This window comes from Drosophila erecta, unplaced genomic scaffold, assembly GCF_003286155.1.
Source record: "Drosophila erecta strain 14021-0224.00,06,07 unplaced genomic scaffold, DereRS2 tig00000021-arrow-pilon, whole genome shotgun sequence".
Taxonomy (NCBI): domain Eukaryota; kingdom Metazoa; phylum Arthropoda; class Insecta; order Diptera; family Drosophilidae; genus Drosophila; species Drosophila erecta.
Genome location: NW_020825198.1, coordinates 18,113,103 through 18,125,916, shown reverse-complemented (window position 1 = coordinate 18,125,916; position 12,814 = coordinate 18,113,103). Strand labels below are relative to the sequence as shown.

The window sequence follows — 12,814 nt, the reverse complement described above, 5'->3', positions numbered from 1 at the left end:
AAATACCGGCACAAAATTTCAAAAAATACTACCACAGAAATGTTATGTTAGTAGGGGTATTCGTTAAGTTCGTTAAGTTTGAAAATCGCTTTTAAGAGAATTATGGAATTAAAAACAAATAGAATTACTAGTTTTATCAAATAATTACTCATAATAACGTTTTTACAAATGTAGGATGATATTAAATGTACCTTCATAATTTACCTAACTTATTGGTATTATAAACTTTTTCAAGCGACATGCAAAGATCAGAAGGTTGTCGATTAAAACTTTAGGGATTCAGAGATGCTTTAGAAATGTATGTCAACATTTTTCAGAACAATATGAACTTATATAAATTATATTTAATTATATTAAACATGTGCAATTTATCTACATATTACAGATTTTTGTTATCTTTTTTATATAAATCTTTTCAATATGAAAATGCATTGATCATATATACCTTATTACTAATTTAAATAAACATTGATAGTTTTGCCAATTCATAGAGCAATATTTTCTCGGAAATGCCGGGATTTGTGACGTCATACCCTTTCGTACTGCGCCGAGAACATGCGCAATCGCCACCTTCTCAGCGGCAGACTCAGCGTGGCCATCCCTGGCTAAAATAATGACACCCTGGTTTTTGTTTTGTAAAGTGAAATTGTTGCAAGTCAAACAACAATAATACAAATCAGTAAAAACGCGTTTAAGAAGTCAAAAACAATTGCCCACACAAGTACGTATAATCGGGCTGTCGGCTTTGCTATATAGAAATCAATTTTCCACTCAAGTTTTGCTTGGCAATCGGTAATTAAATCTGTGTTGTCTGCTGTGAAAGTAACAACAACAAAATCAAGAGTAACGTCAAGAGCAAAAATAGTTTTCCCCATTTTCAAAAACGACAAATATAGAAGTATATTTCCCGCAATGCTCCCGTACAACTAGACTAGGTTTTAGACGAAATTTCGCAGTTTTCCCAGCCCAGTATTTTCAAGCAGCCGCACAGTCATCGCTTTTGTGACGTGCTCACCTTGAATTCATCAGCAGGCAGCAAGATATTGACCCTGCACATAGACACTCGCGGGCAAGAAAGTGGTTGCCTTAGATAGTAGACATTTAACACATATTTGAATCAAAATATTGACATGTCTCGGCATTCCGATAACTTCTTCACAAACAGAGCACGGCAACAACTGCAAGTGGCTGAACAAATGACCACCGCCGCCTCCACATCGCAGCATGCGACATCGTCCTCCACAATGATGGCGTCGTCCGCCGCCGGTACCGCCCCCACGACCACGCCCAGCAGCTCGGCAGTTCGCGCCCTGGCCATGGAGTACAAGTCACTGCAGGAAGAGCCGGTCGAGGGATTCCGCGTCAAGCTGATCAACGACGACAATTTGTTCGAATGGGAGGTGGCCATCTTCGGGCCACCGGACACCCTCTACCAAGGCGGCTACTTCAAGGCGCACATGAAGTTCCCGCACGACTATCCATACTCACCGCCATCCATACGCTTCCTGACCAAGGTCTGGCACCCAAATGTCTACGAGAACGGTGATCTGTGCATATCCATACTACATCCGCCGGTGGATGATCCGCAGAGCGGGGAGCTGCCCTGCGAGCGCTGGAATCCCACGCAGAATGTGCGCACCATCCTGCTGTCGGTCATATCGCTGCTCAACGAGCCGAACACATTCTCGCCGGCCAACGTGGACGCCTCGGTCATGTACCGCCGATGGCGGGACTCACAGGTTAGACTGGCTCTTCTAGTCATAGTAAATGTCTAGTATGCGGACTTCTCACTTTGAAAGCGATGCAAAACTTATAAATTTTTATTTGAGAATATGAAGCAGATCTTGCATTGACTGTTTTACAACCTACTTTAGTTGGTAGGCCCAGATCTAGTTTACTGAGTTTTAGCAAATTTGATCTCAAGGCCAATTTCAATGCTTCTTTTTTTTTAATTTGCTCGTTCACTTTTAATTGCACGCCTTGATTTTTGTTCTTGAAACGTACATATTTCCAGTATTACATTACGTACGTTCTCTTTTCATACGAATTTATTAAATGTAACTCATTCAACCTTTCTAATAGTTATTATTTTATTTATGGGTGTTAAATATTATAAAGAAGACTAAGCCATCAATTAAATTAAATAAGGCAACGCTTGAAGTCCGTATACTAGACATTTACAAACGCTACTTGGCTCTTTAATAAGGACTTGCTGATTTCAGGGTAAGGACAATGAGTATCCCAACATCATACGGAAACAGGCACTGGCCGCCAATGCCGAGGCCAAGCGGGAGGGCATTGTGGTGCCGATGACCCTAGAGGACTATTGCCTGAAGCCCACGCGCAAGCCCACAACGGAGTCTGGCCTGGATGCCAACTTCTATGATGATGATTTCGATCTGGAGACGGAGGATGATCTGCCATCTGATGATGACTTCGATGAGGACGACGACGATGATGAGGACGAGGATGAGGATGAGGACAGTGCCACAGCGCCGATTAGCAAAAATAATGGAGGCAGCAGCAAGTGCAAGAACAACGGGCTGGGCAGGGAGGCGGCCGCTGCCGGAGCGGACGATGCCGAATCCGCTGACGACAGCGGCAAGGGCGAGACCACATAATGCAGCCAGGCCAGAGTCGCGTCATCTCTTCCTCCCACTCCTGCCCAAGGCGGCGAGCCACCGCCTTTTCATTTCTCCAACATTATTACTATGATTAATTCTAATTATAAACGTTTCAAAACTAAACCGAACAACTGAGAAAACAATTATTTACCAAGTTTATACGAGGGTAGTCGAAACAATGGTCCTAAGCTGATTTTATCTACTCAATTTTACTTTGATAACTAAGATGATTCATATAAGCTACAGGTATACGCGGGCTAACTCAATTCCCAGCCTGTGGGCAAGCAATTAAGAGTTCAGGGACTTCTCCAAATCCTTTATACGCAGCTAGCAACACAGAAACAAAAATAAAACCGATAACACAAGAAACTCAAACCGAAACTGATTATCAATATACATGATTATATACACAGCATATGTACTAGGTATTTAATATTTAAAAATATACATACACACATTTTTATGAGCGGAAACGAAATACAAATGTCCCAATTCGCGACGCGGCATCCTATCGTACATAATGACACAGCATCAAGAACAGCATACACATAATAAACAATGAATGGATTTCAAGAATAAAAGCAAATATGGAACCTAGCGATTAAGCAATTTTAAGTGCAAAGTTGACAAAGTAAGTTTAAAACCAGCTATTGCAATATAGAAACGATGAAGCGCATTGTTCAAACAGTAACAGAATTGCAACAAAGATAAATAAGCCAAATAAAATTACGGAAAAAAACGATGGTCCTTGAATTGGTTGGGAGTAAATGTTTTTGTCTTTCAAAGAAAGTAAAGGGTAGACAAAACCACTCATTCCATCACATTGAATTCTACAATTTATTTGTTCGCCTTTGTCGATTAAGGTATTTAAATTTGCACCACGAGCTTAGCCCTTTTCCTCCAAGCCAAAAGCGCAGGCGTTAGATCCTTATCGGTAATAGCCGGCATGCGTATCAGTGAGCTATAGACTCCAATATCGGCCACCGACATCTGGGATCCACCGAAATACTGCTGTTTCTGCAGTCGTTTGTCCAGCAGGCGCACCATAGCCACCTGCGTTTTGTGCGTGTTGCAGCGCAGCAGTTGGTAGCAGATGTCCAGGACGAGGTCGATCTCATTGCAGAGCGGAGAGCCCTCGTAGCGATATTCGGCTGGACCCACACGGCCCAGATAGCGAATGATGTTAACTTCTCCGTAGATGGGCACGTACATGGTGGGCGAGCTGATCATCTCGGTGTGTTCGCCTGGAAGGTATTGCATAATCAGTATTCGTACTTCGTGGAGGGGTTAGGAAACTAGTTTGAATGTTTATCATGGGAATCAAGATCAGGTAATTCCACATTAATATAAACATGAAGGTTACTTTGCTAGTGAAATGTAGGTTGTGGTGATAAGCCATTTCTCATACTCACAGTTCTTCCAAATGAGCGTCACACTAATCTTGGGCAAAGCTGGGTTTACTGGAATCTTCGCCAAGTTGGCCTCGAATTCCCGAGCTGCTGGTCCAATGTCGGCCATCGTGGAGTGCGTAAAGGTCTTGACATCAATAGTGTACAGATCACGCCAGGCGTTCTTCAAGGCCAACAAGGCATAGGGTATAAAGTTGGGATGTCCATTGATGACGACATCCTGCAGTGGCACCTGTTGTTCATTTATTTAAAACATTATAATTATAATTGAATATGCCTTAAAGGTTATAAAATTCATTTTTGCAAAGCTTTGTTACACATAATTAAATCTTATTGCATCAGCTTCTAAATATTATTATCTTAAGTCATTGAAGATTTTCGGGAGTAGCAACTCTACTTATGAACTAAGTTACCTAGTCTTGACCTTGACATACTAATAGAGTCGTACCTCCTTTAATCCACCATTCTGGAAGGCAGTCGTGTGCTGGAAGGTCTTGCCGCAAACTCCGAGTCCTGCCCGGATTTGACCCAGCTGCGCCTTGAGCTCCTCCAGTTGCTTGAGAACCTTCTCCTGGCGGGCAGCCACTGATGCCGTATCGTCCTGAAGGTAAAAGCACAGAATAAGGATATGCTAGAGAACACAACGAGTTTCAGAGTCCAAGGCCACAAGAACACACAAACGAAGCATGGATGCATTATAAATATTTCTGGTACTGAGTTTTTCTTTTTTTGTTAGTCGGTGGTTTATAAATAGAATTTCGTATTTTAGTTTGGTGGTCTTAACCTTTAGCAGTCGCTGTATTTGTCGGCCTAAAGAGTCCAAATCAAGTGCACATGTGGCTGCGTTTCGCCCTGTTTTGCTGATCCAGTTGGCCTCCAATTTCTGGCAAGGATCACACATGCGGGAATGGAATGGATGTGGCGTTGTAGACATACGTCGTTAATTCACTGTCCTTGCGACCCGAGCAACTTCTCATTGGCCTGCCAATTCAACTTACGCATGATGATGTGGACGCGGATGTGGTGGCGGATGTGGAGGAGCCGCTGGCCAGGGGATCCGCCGCCAGGCTCACGTTCTTGAGGTGATACATGCAGGTGGGCAGCTTGATGTCGAATTGCGGCAGCAGGGTCTTCAGTTCGTACATTTCCGCGGCGAAAATCGTTTGGTAAACACAATAATAACCTGCGAAATTATTAATTCCAAAATGTGCTTGCCGTCCGTGAGAAACTCCATAAAATACCTAAAAACTTAACGCCATGGTATCGTTTGATGGATACCAATAATCTGGTCACATTGCGCACGGTAATACAAAAATCTATCGAATTCAAATTTTAAATTTCCCAGTGTTCATGTACTTTTTATAGCAATAAAACGGTAACAAAAATAGGAAACAATTTTGGAAAACTAATGCAATTTATAAAAAAAAAACTTCCTTTTAACGCTAAATAAAATATGAGAATGACAATCGTTTCATTCATTTAATTCCGATTTATTTTTATTAAACTATTCCTGGTTCTATGCTATCTTGGCCTTGGGTGGCACTTTCGGTATGCGCTTTATCCTCCTGTCCACAATGTGACGCAGGCGCCTGTCCGGCTTGACCAGCTCGCTCTCCGCCATAGGCTCAATTACCTGACCCTTGCGCGTAATGACTGCCGGACGAGTCAGCATGCGGAAGGCTGTCTCTGGCACAAAGTTCCGGCCAACTGGGGCACGGATACTGGCTTCGTAGTCTGCTAGGGATCGGAAAGGGAATGGGATGCTGGAGACCATGTGCTCGCGTGCCTGCTTGCTGGCCGACTCGTTGAGGTAAAGATTATCCTTGTTTTCGTCACGACGCTTTTCTGGAGCAGCCAACTTAAGAAGAAGCCGCTTGTTTCGTCGCTCCATAACCTCCTTCGAAATGCCAGCACCCGCCCAGGAACCCCATCCAGGAAGGGCCAGCTGAAGCTCAGTGTTCTTTAGCTCGGAGTCCTTGCTTTTGTCCCGATTAAAATCAGCTACAATGTCATCGTCCTCGAAGGCCTGACTGATTGTCAACTGACGTTCAGCAGCCGCGTCTTCCTCGTCGTATTCTGCTGCTTCATCGTCTATCAGAGCATCATTAAGGCCTCCCGAGCTGTTCTTTTTTTGGGTGAACAATAAAGTTGTTACCTTGTTGGGATCTATGGTATCCACAACTGGTGTTTCTGAGTTGCCTTCCAATGGGGCAGGGATAATATTCTGTGAATCTTTATCCTCCTCGTAGTTAAGCGGCTCGTCAATCTCCACCTGCTGCTTGCTCTTTTTTAAAGCCAGACTTTTAAGGTTTTGCAGTACGTCCTTCTTCTTGGTCTTTTTTCCCTTGACGGGGGCTTCTTTAAGTTTGTTTACCCTTTCCTTAAGTTTCTCCATTTTCTTGGTTAGTTTGGCTCTGATTTGATCTTCGTGCTTATCAAAAATGTCATCAATGGCTTTCGAATTCGTGTTTCCCTTTACTTTTTTCTGATCAGTTGGGCTAATATCTTCCACTTGCCAGCCATTTTCTATCTTAACTTTCGATATCTTAGGGTTCTTCTTGGCAGCTCTTACTTCGGTTAATGGTTTTTGCATAGCTTCCTTCTCCTCCTCGTCGTCGTTATCTTGGATTTCTTTCACATCCCTACGATGCTCTTCTAGTAACTTTTCATTTTTATTCCTTTTTGTCCAATATTGTCGCCAATTGGCATCCTCACTTTCACCTTTTCCATTTTCCGTTTGCTCAGTAGCTTTTCGTTTTGTCCAAGGATTAAAGGGATCGTAGTCATTCTCCTCCTCCTCGGGAACCACTCTCTTGTTCGTGGTTTCATCTTCACTGTCTGACTGGTGCTTTTTCTGGGTCAGTTCCCTGCTAACAGCCAACTGCTCGGCAAGATCCTTTCGCACATCCTTGTCGTATTTGGCCCGTATCTGCAGATTCTTAGCCCAAGTACCGGTGTTCTTGTGCCGCAGGCTAGCTCGCTCCTGCACTCGGCTCTTTTCCAGGGCATTAAGTTTTTCTAATGCCGCTTCCGGATTGGTTTTCTGCAGCAACTCGAACTCCTTCATCTGCTCCAGCATTTTTTGACGCTTTTGCAGCTTGTGGAACTTTTTCGATTTGATTTTGTTCTGCATGCGTGCCTTTGCTGACTTTTGAGACTCGCGCATCTTTAAATAAGCCAGCTCTTTGCGACGGGCGAAGAGCTCATCCCGGGTAAGCTTCTTTTGCAGTAAAAGCCGCTCCTGCTTGGCCAGCTCCTTTTCATCCGTGGTGTCTCCAATTTGTGCTTTGCGCAGTTCCCGAAGTTTAAGGTTGTTAGCCTCGAGTTCCTTAGCAAGATTGGATTTGATCCGTGTGTTTAGGGATCGTGTATTCGCCGAAGTGTTCACGTAAACCGTTTCAGAGGGTAAGGGAAAGACCTATAATATGTTTTGAAAATAATATCTTTAACAGAAAGCATTGAAATACACTTACCTGCGTCTCCGCAGATCTCTGTTGAGCCACCACTGCATCCCAGCGACCGAGCTTCTTGGTCACTCCCTCGTAGCCAATGGTTCGCTTAATGCGATCTGCTGCTGGTTTCTCCAGCGGCTTCTCGAGTACCTTTTTGCTGCCCTGGATGTTCTTAAGCTTCTTGCCCGTCTGGCTGTGCTTGGTAGAGGTGCGCAGGATGTCGACCAGATCGTTCAGACCCACGGCCTTGGGGGCACGATGCGTTTCCGCTGAGGAAACACCTTTCATCAGCTGGAACTCATCCTGGCGCGACTGACGCTCGTCGCGCGTTGACTTCTGGATGTGCTGCACCTTGCCCAGACTACCGATGGCCTGCAGCAGCTTCTTGTGCGCCTTCGGTTCGTAGTGCTCCTCGTCGTCACTCATTTTTTGTCAGGCGAATTCGTAAAATCAAATAATAATACAAAATTTCTTCGTGCAGCACGTGTACGGAGTAACAGCTGTTATCGATAATAAGGGAGGACCATCACTATTTCGACTTATGCCCAAGAACATGGCTGTATAAGAAAGGGGTTCTGTTTTTTACATTAATAGGACGCTCAGAAGAAAGTTGCTACTTATTTCTAATTTCATTGCCTTGTTTTTTTTTGAAAATAATTTATTTAAAGAAAATGTAAGCCTCAAAATAATAACATGTACTGATAAATACATATATTTTTGCATTAATTGTAATACAATTTGTTTTCTCTTTAACCAATAAATGTATATTGAACTAATCGAACCTTACCTGAAAATATTGCATTTTCGGTAAATCCCTCTTCGTAACGCCCTTGATAAATACTATCGATTATTGCCAGGCGAAACACCGGCTATCGATGACACTGTGATGAAAATATTTTGTTTACCAATTCGACATTCGAATCGTCATGGCCGACACGAAATCCGGTACTGGTCGTTACTCGGCTGCCGGGGGAAGTGGAACCACCGGCTTGTCGCCCTTGGTGCAGGGTCCTGCGAACTTGGAGTGCAAGGATTTTCAGGAGTATCTGCGCACTCGCCAAACGCCAGAGACGTTGGAGAAGCTCTACAACTACCCGCCCATTTGCTTGGCCGTATTTCGGGAGCTTCCAGAGATAGCCCGGCAGTTTATCATAAGGATACTGTTCGTGGATCAACCTGTGCCACAGGCGGTGGTCACATCATGGGGTGCCCAGCGTTGTGCCAAGTAAGAATTTTTTATAAATGGGTTAGGCAACATCACTGTAATCTATTACTTTTGCAGGGAGCAAGCCGAGGCAACCAGCTGCCTGACGGCCTTGAATGTCTGGCGAGTCACAGCCATTCCGGGTGGTCTTTCTGCATGGGAGCTGTCGCCCACCTTCAAGAAAAGCGTGCGCCAGGTGCTGCTGGGCGGCGGAAAGCCTTGGCCCATGACCAACACGCTGGAGAAGGACTCGAAGCCCAGGGACATTGCTTTCCTGGATACATACGCCATGTCCCGCTGGCGCTGCGTCCTGCACTACATGGTCGGCACCGGAAATCGGAATGGCACCGATGCGGAGGCCATAAGCCCGGACGCCGTTAGGATTCTGCTGCACGCTAATCTCATGAAACGGGATGAACGAGATGGTATCACAATCACCCGGCAGGGCTTTCAGTTCCTGCTGCTGGACACGCGAGCTCAGGTGTGGCACTTTATGCTCCAGTACCTGGACACGTGCGAAGAGAGAGGGATCAGCCTGCCAGAATGCTTGTCCATGTTGTTCCAGCTCAGTTTTTCAACTCTGGGCAGGGACTACAGTTCGGAGGGCATGAACAGTCAGATGCTGACCTTCCTGCAGCACCTACGGGAGTTTGGACTGGTCTTCCAACGTAAACGTAAGGAGGGGCGCTTCTATCCCACACGTTTGGCTCTAAATGTGACCAGCAAGGAGGCGGCTGCGACTGCCTCTGTGGCCATGGATGAGGAGGCCACTCAGGACTGCGGTTACATCGTGGTGGAGACAAACTACCGGGTGTATGCCTACACTGATTCTCCGCTCCAGGTTGCCGTGTTGGGTCTGTTCACAGAGCTTCTCTACCGCTTTCCCAATCTCGTCGTGGGCGTCCTAACCAGGGATTCAGTGCGTCAGGCGTTGCGTGGCGGTATTACGGCAGAGCAGATTGTCTCGTATCTGGAGCAGTATGCGCATCCCAATATGCGAATGGTCGAGTCAGCCATTCAGTCCAAATCCTGCCTGCCCCCCACAGTCGTTGATCAAATTAAGCTGTGGGAACTAGAGCGAAATCGCTTCACCTACACCGAAGGCGTGGTGTACAATCAGTTCCTCTCGCATACAGATTTCGTAACGCTAAGAGACTACGCTCAGTCGATCCACATGCTAGTGTGGCAAAATGAGCGAACTCGCACAATGGTGGTGCAAAAGAATGGCCACGATGATGTCAAGCGTTACTGGAAGAAGTACTCTAAGAGTGGTGTTTAACTTGGGATTACTTCCAGTTAAGGAGTTATTCTAGGTCTAACACTTGTCTCCATTTTGTTACTAAGCTACAATTTTAAAATATTGTTTAATAAGTGAGTGGGATATATAGCATCGACATTTAACATACAAGAGGATTAAAATTAAAGTACACAGGTATCATACACATAAAAATAATTACACAAAAACCACTTGAAAGATTTACCTAGATTGTCATTTAGGGTGGGTCGACTTGTAATATTGCCATACGTAAAACTGATGGTGACAAATGCATACAAAATATTTTTCTTGAATTTTAATTTTAAAAAATTATTACCCAATATAAAATCCTATAGAAAAGCATGTACTTTATACTTAACGAAAGCAAATCGACTTATCATCGCCTACCTAAATGCAAATGGAAAGGAAACTATCTGCACCTAATACAAGATAGGCCGCTGGGGCATGCAAAGATTGTAGTAGCTGCCCTTGGCCCAAAAGTCCATGCCCTTCCAGCCGCACCAGCCTTTAATTTGGATGGTGGCCAGATCATCGGCACCTGTGTAATGGGGGTCCAGGATGAGGAACTTCACCTGACCCGTCTGCACGCAGTAGTCCACCCCGATAATGGTGTGGGCCAGCACACCGCCACCAATCATCACCGGTGTTCCTTGCGTTTGGAAGTGCATAGCCAGCTCGGAGGCAACAGTAGCCAGCTCAGCTCCAGAGGCTACATGCAGAATCTTTGAATCCACGTTGAGGAATCCCTGCAGACACATGCTGATCTCCGTGGAACCAATCCACTGAGAGGATCCTACGAATGCAGCAGGTTTGTCGTTGATCTTGTGAAGGTATTCCTGAACCTCCAGGTGCGTCGGAATCGGTGCGTTCGTATAACCCTGCAGCACAAACCAGGAGCAGATCGTCTGCAGCGACCGATAAGCGCATCCCCATCCCTTATCTTGCACCTGCTGTTGCAGGTAGTGATAGTAATGGTAGTTACCGTTCACTAAGTACTCCTTGCCGTCGATAACTCCACTGGGACGGACTCCGATGTGGGTATTTAGCAGGGGAGTCCATGGTGCGTCCTCCGTTTCACCTAGGAAACGCACATGATTGGCCCTGCGGAAATAGGGACGACTGACAGGCAAAGCAAATTGTCGATGGAGGCGCTTGCGTCTCTCCAGCATGCTTGGCTCATCGTCACCCATATCTTCGAGATATGCGCAGCTCACGAAATGTCCAAACTCTTGCGGATAGAAGTGATAGCTAGCGGGCACCAGCAGCTTTCCACTTTCCGACTCCGTGAGATGTTCAATCAGGCTCAATTCAAACAATCTCAGAGCTCTGCAGATGCTCTCGATGAGCACGTCGTACAGCCGCTGGAGCTTGGTCTTCCGACAGAGAATGGCCATGGCTTCGATCTCTAATGGAACCTGGACTCGGATCTGTTCCTCAGTGGTCACTGCAATGCTGAGTGCCGGATGAGGTGGTGAGTCCCGGGCCACGGGATCACGACTGCGCGAGCGCATCACGTCGATGGGGATCACCTCGTAGTCACAGCCAGTCGGCGCCAGTCTTTTGACTGGCGTGTTCTGACTTTTGGCCTTTTTTTTGTCGCCACCGGTAGTCTCCTTTTCGTGTGCTGGACTCGGAATGACGTCTATAAGATCCTGAATTTGGGAATCACAGCTAAACCGCTCGTCCAGTGGCCCGTAGCTGTTGATGAAAATTTTGGTTTGCGGAACGTTAAACACTAGATTGCCGTCGGCCACCCTCTTGCGCAGCACATGCATTTCCCGGGACACGGATTCCGGTGTGGCGGCCGTTTGCAGAAAGAATCCGCACTGCAGTCGGGTGAAGCAGAAGTCGTTGTACAGCTGATCCGCCTCCATCACTTGGTAGGGCACCTCCTCCAACTTTCCGTGGACGAAGAACGAGGCCCGAAGGCCCACTAAGGTGCCCAGTTCGCATTGCAATAGGATGGGATTATCGGTGATATCCACAGATTTGATGACCTCATTAAGGTGCGCCTCGCCATCAGTGCAACCACCAAACTTGACCAGTCCGCATAGATCCAGTTCCGCCGGGAATCTGTGTTGGATCTGCTCGTAGTTCAGCTGTCCCAAACTGGACTCAATGTTGAAACTCAGAAGGAGTAAGGTGCCTTCTCCGTAGAAAACTCCATATAAACAACCACTACACTGCTGCTTTGTTCGCTCCAGGCGCTATAATCGGAGAGTACCGGGTAACCAAAAAATGGTAAATTAAACTGTTTAAGGTCTCACCTTGAGCAGGAATGCGGATATTTTCAGTTTGGGCAGCATATTTGTGCTAAATGTAGTGTAAAAAGCAAAGTAATTCGGCCCACAAGCGCAATTATTGCACAGCTGGCAATTTCCTATCGATAACTTCGTCTGCATGATTTTACCTATCGACATGGGCTTAGGAAAATTAAACTTACATATGTATGCAGTACGTTTATTGAAAATTTTTGGAAAGCAGTTTCAAAAAAAGTAAATTGAATTTGGATAGAAAGAAACATTTTAATTTTTGGAAAGATTTAAGTTCAGAAATGTAATAGTTTATTAAAAAAAAATTAGACATGTTGAATATTTATTAACTCTCTTTTAACGCTCTTTTTTTAAAAATGAAATAATTGGAAAAAAATTATTATAATAGTCATTGTGTATGATAACAATATGTAATACATGCACACATTTGATGCGCCTGTTTTCTGACTTGTACAACTCCACACCAATTTAAAATTCGCTTTAAGTACACACACATATAACATTTATTTAATATATATTTTATATTGAATTCGGCATAGTGTATAGATTCGCAAAAATGTTATAAACGCAGCCCAA

The 12,814-nt window shown here is 45.0% G+C and overlaps 5 protein-coding genes across 8 annotated transcripts; 2 read left to right on the top strand and 3 right to left on the bottom strand.

The window, feature by feature from the left end:
• The first annotated feature begins 553 nt into the window (after positions 1 to 553).
• Positions 554 to 2,770, top strand: LOC6544110 (ubiquitin-conjugating enzyme E2 R2). 3 transcript variants are annotated; one of them, XM_015157568.2, is made up of 3 exons: positions 554 to 721; positions 1,166 to 1,739; positions 2,229 to 2,770. In XM_015157568.2, the coding sequence occupies exons 2-3, from the start codon at positions 1,197 to 1,199 to the stop codon at positions 2,619 to 2,621; spliced, it is 936 nt and encodes a 311-aa protein (XP_015013054.1). In that variant the 5' UTR covers positions 554 to 721; positions 1,166 to 1,196; the 3' UTR covers positions 2,622 to 2,770. The 3 variants fall into 3 exon arrangements, with proteins under 3 accessions (XP_015013054.1, XP_001973106.2, XP_026833837.1); XM_001973070.3 differs by having other exon boundaries at positions 2,223 to 2,770; XM_026978036.1 differs by lacking the exon at positions 554 to 721 and adding an exon at positions 744 to 792 and having other exon boundaries at positions 2,223 to 2,770.
• Positions 2,771 to 3,437: 667 nt separating this feature from the next.
• LOC6544535 (probable aminoacyl tRNA synthase complex-interacting multifunctional protein 2) lies at positions 3,438 to 5,311 on the bottom strand. 2 transcript variants are annotated; one of them, XM_001973069.3, is made up of 5 exons: positions 5,032 to 5,311; positions 4,818 to 4,916; positions 4,482 to 4,634; positions 4,037 to 4,265; positions 3,438 to 3,868 (listed from the first exon to the last, which is right to left on the bottom strand). In XM_001973069.3, exons 1-5 carry the CDS (start codon positions 5,176 to 5,178, stop codon positions 3,492 to 3,494), a joined length of 1,005 nt encoding a protein of 334 aa, XP_001973105.1. In that variant the 5' UTR covers positions 5,179 to 5,311; the 3' UTR covers positions 3,438 to 3,491. The 2 variants fall into 2 exon arrangements, with proteins under 2 accessions (XP_001973105.1, XP_015014035.1); XM_015158549.2 differs by lacking the exon at positions 4,818 to 4,916 and having other exon boundaries at positions 5,032 to 5,310.
• A 129-nt stretch (positions 5,312 to 5,440) lies between these two features.
• On the bottom strand, positions 5,441 to 8,335 carry LOC6544534 (U3 small nucleolar RNA-associated protein 14 homolog A). Its single transcript, XM_001973068.3, has 3 exons — positions 8,273 to 8,335; positions 7,507 to 8,060; positions 5,441 to 7,451 (listed from the first exon to the last, which is right to left on the bottom strand). The coding sequence occupies exons 2-3, from the start codon at positions 7,909 to 7,911 to the stop codon at positions 5,550 to 5,552; spliced, it is 2,307 nt and encodes a 768-aa protein (XP_001973104.1). The 5' UTR covers positions 7,912 to 8,060; positions 8,273 to 8,335; the 3' UTR covers positions 5,441 to 5,549.
• Positions 8,336 to 8,340: 5 nt separating this feature from the next.
• On the top strand, positions 8,341 to 10,142 carry LOC6544533 (general transcription factor IIH subunit 4). Its single transcript, XM_001973067.3, has 2 exons — positions 8,341 to 8,710; positions 8,768 to 10,142. Exons 1-2 carry the CDS (start codon positions 8,412 to 8,414, stop codon positions 9,966 to 9,968), a joined length of 1,500 nt encoding a protein of 499 aa, XP_001973103.1. The 5' UTR covers positions 8,341 to 8,411; the 3' UTR covers positions 9,969 to 10,142.
• LOC6544532 (probable Ufm1-specific protease 2) lies at positions 10,062 to 12,386 on the bottom strand. The gene is made up of 2 exons (XM_001973066.3): positions 12,233 to 12,386; positions 10,062 to 12,172 (listed from the first exon to the last, which is right to left on the bottom strand). The coding sequence occupies exons 1-2, from the start codon at positions 12,383 to 12,385 to the stop codon at positions 10,385 to 10,387; spliced, it is 1,941 nt and encodes a 646-aa protein (XP_001973102.2). The 5' UTR covers position 12,386; the 3' UTR covers positions 10,062 to 10,384.
• Positions 12,387 to 12,814: the final 428 nt, after the last annotated feature.

Bases quoted from the DNA above. Each gene is read 5' to 3' on its own strand.
- LOC6544110 (XM_001973070.3), top strand. From the start codon at position 1,197: ATGACCACCGCCGCCTCCACATCGCAGCATGCGACATCGTCCTCCACA. The intron at 1,740-2,222 runs GTTAGACTGGCT...TGCTGATTTCAG, and splicing joins GCCGATGGCGGGACTCACAG to GGTAAGGACAATGAGTATCC.
- LOC6544535 (XM_001973069.3), bottom strand. From the start codon at position 5,178: ATGTACGAACTGAAGACCCTGCTGCCGCAATTCGACATCAAGCTGCCC. The intron at 4,635-4,817 runs GTTAAGACCACC...TTTTACCTTCAG, and splicing joins AAATACAGCGACTGCTAAAG to GACGATACGGCATCAGTGGC. The intron at 4,266-4,481 runs GTACGACTCTAT...AATGAACAACAG, and splicing joins AGAATGGTGGATTAAAGGAG to GTGCCACTGCAGGATGTCGT.
- LOC6544534 (XM_001973068.3), bottom strand. From the start codon at position 7,911: ATGAGTGACGACGAGGAGCACTACGAACCGAAGGCGCACAAGAAGCTG. The intron at 7,452-7,506 runs GTAAGTGTATTT...AACATATTATAG, and splicing joins AGAGATCTGCGGAGACGCAG to GTCTTTCCCTTACCCTCTGA.
- LOC6544533 (XM_001973067.3), top strand. From the start codon at position 8,412: ATGGCCGACACGAAATCCGGTACTGGTCGTTACTCGGCTGCCGGGGGA. The intron at 8,711-8,767 runs GTAAGAATTTTT...TTACTTTTGCAG, and splicing joins GGTGCCCAGCGTTGTGCCAA to GGAGCAAGCCGAGGCAACCA.
- LOC6544532 (XM_001973066.3), bottom strand. From the start codon at position 12,385: ATGTCGATAGGTAAAATCATGCAGACGAAGTTATCGATAGGAAATTGC. The intron at 12,173-12,232 runs GTGAGACCTTAA...CTCCGATTATAG, and splicing joins TATCCGCATTCCTGCTCAAG to CGCCTGGAGCGAACAAAGCA.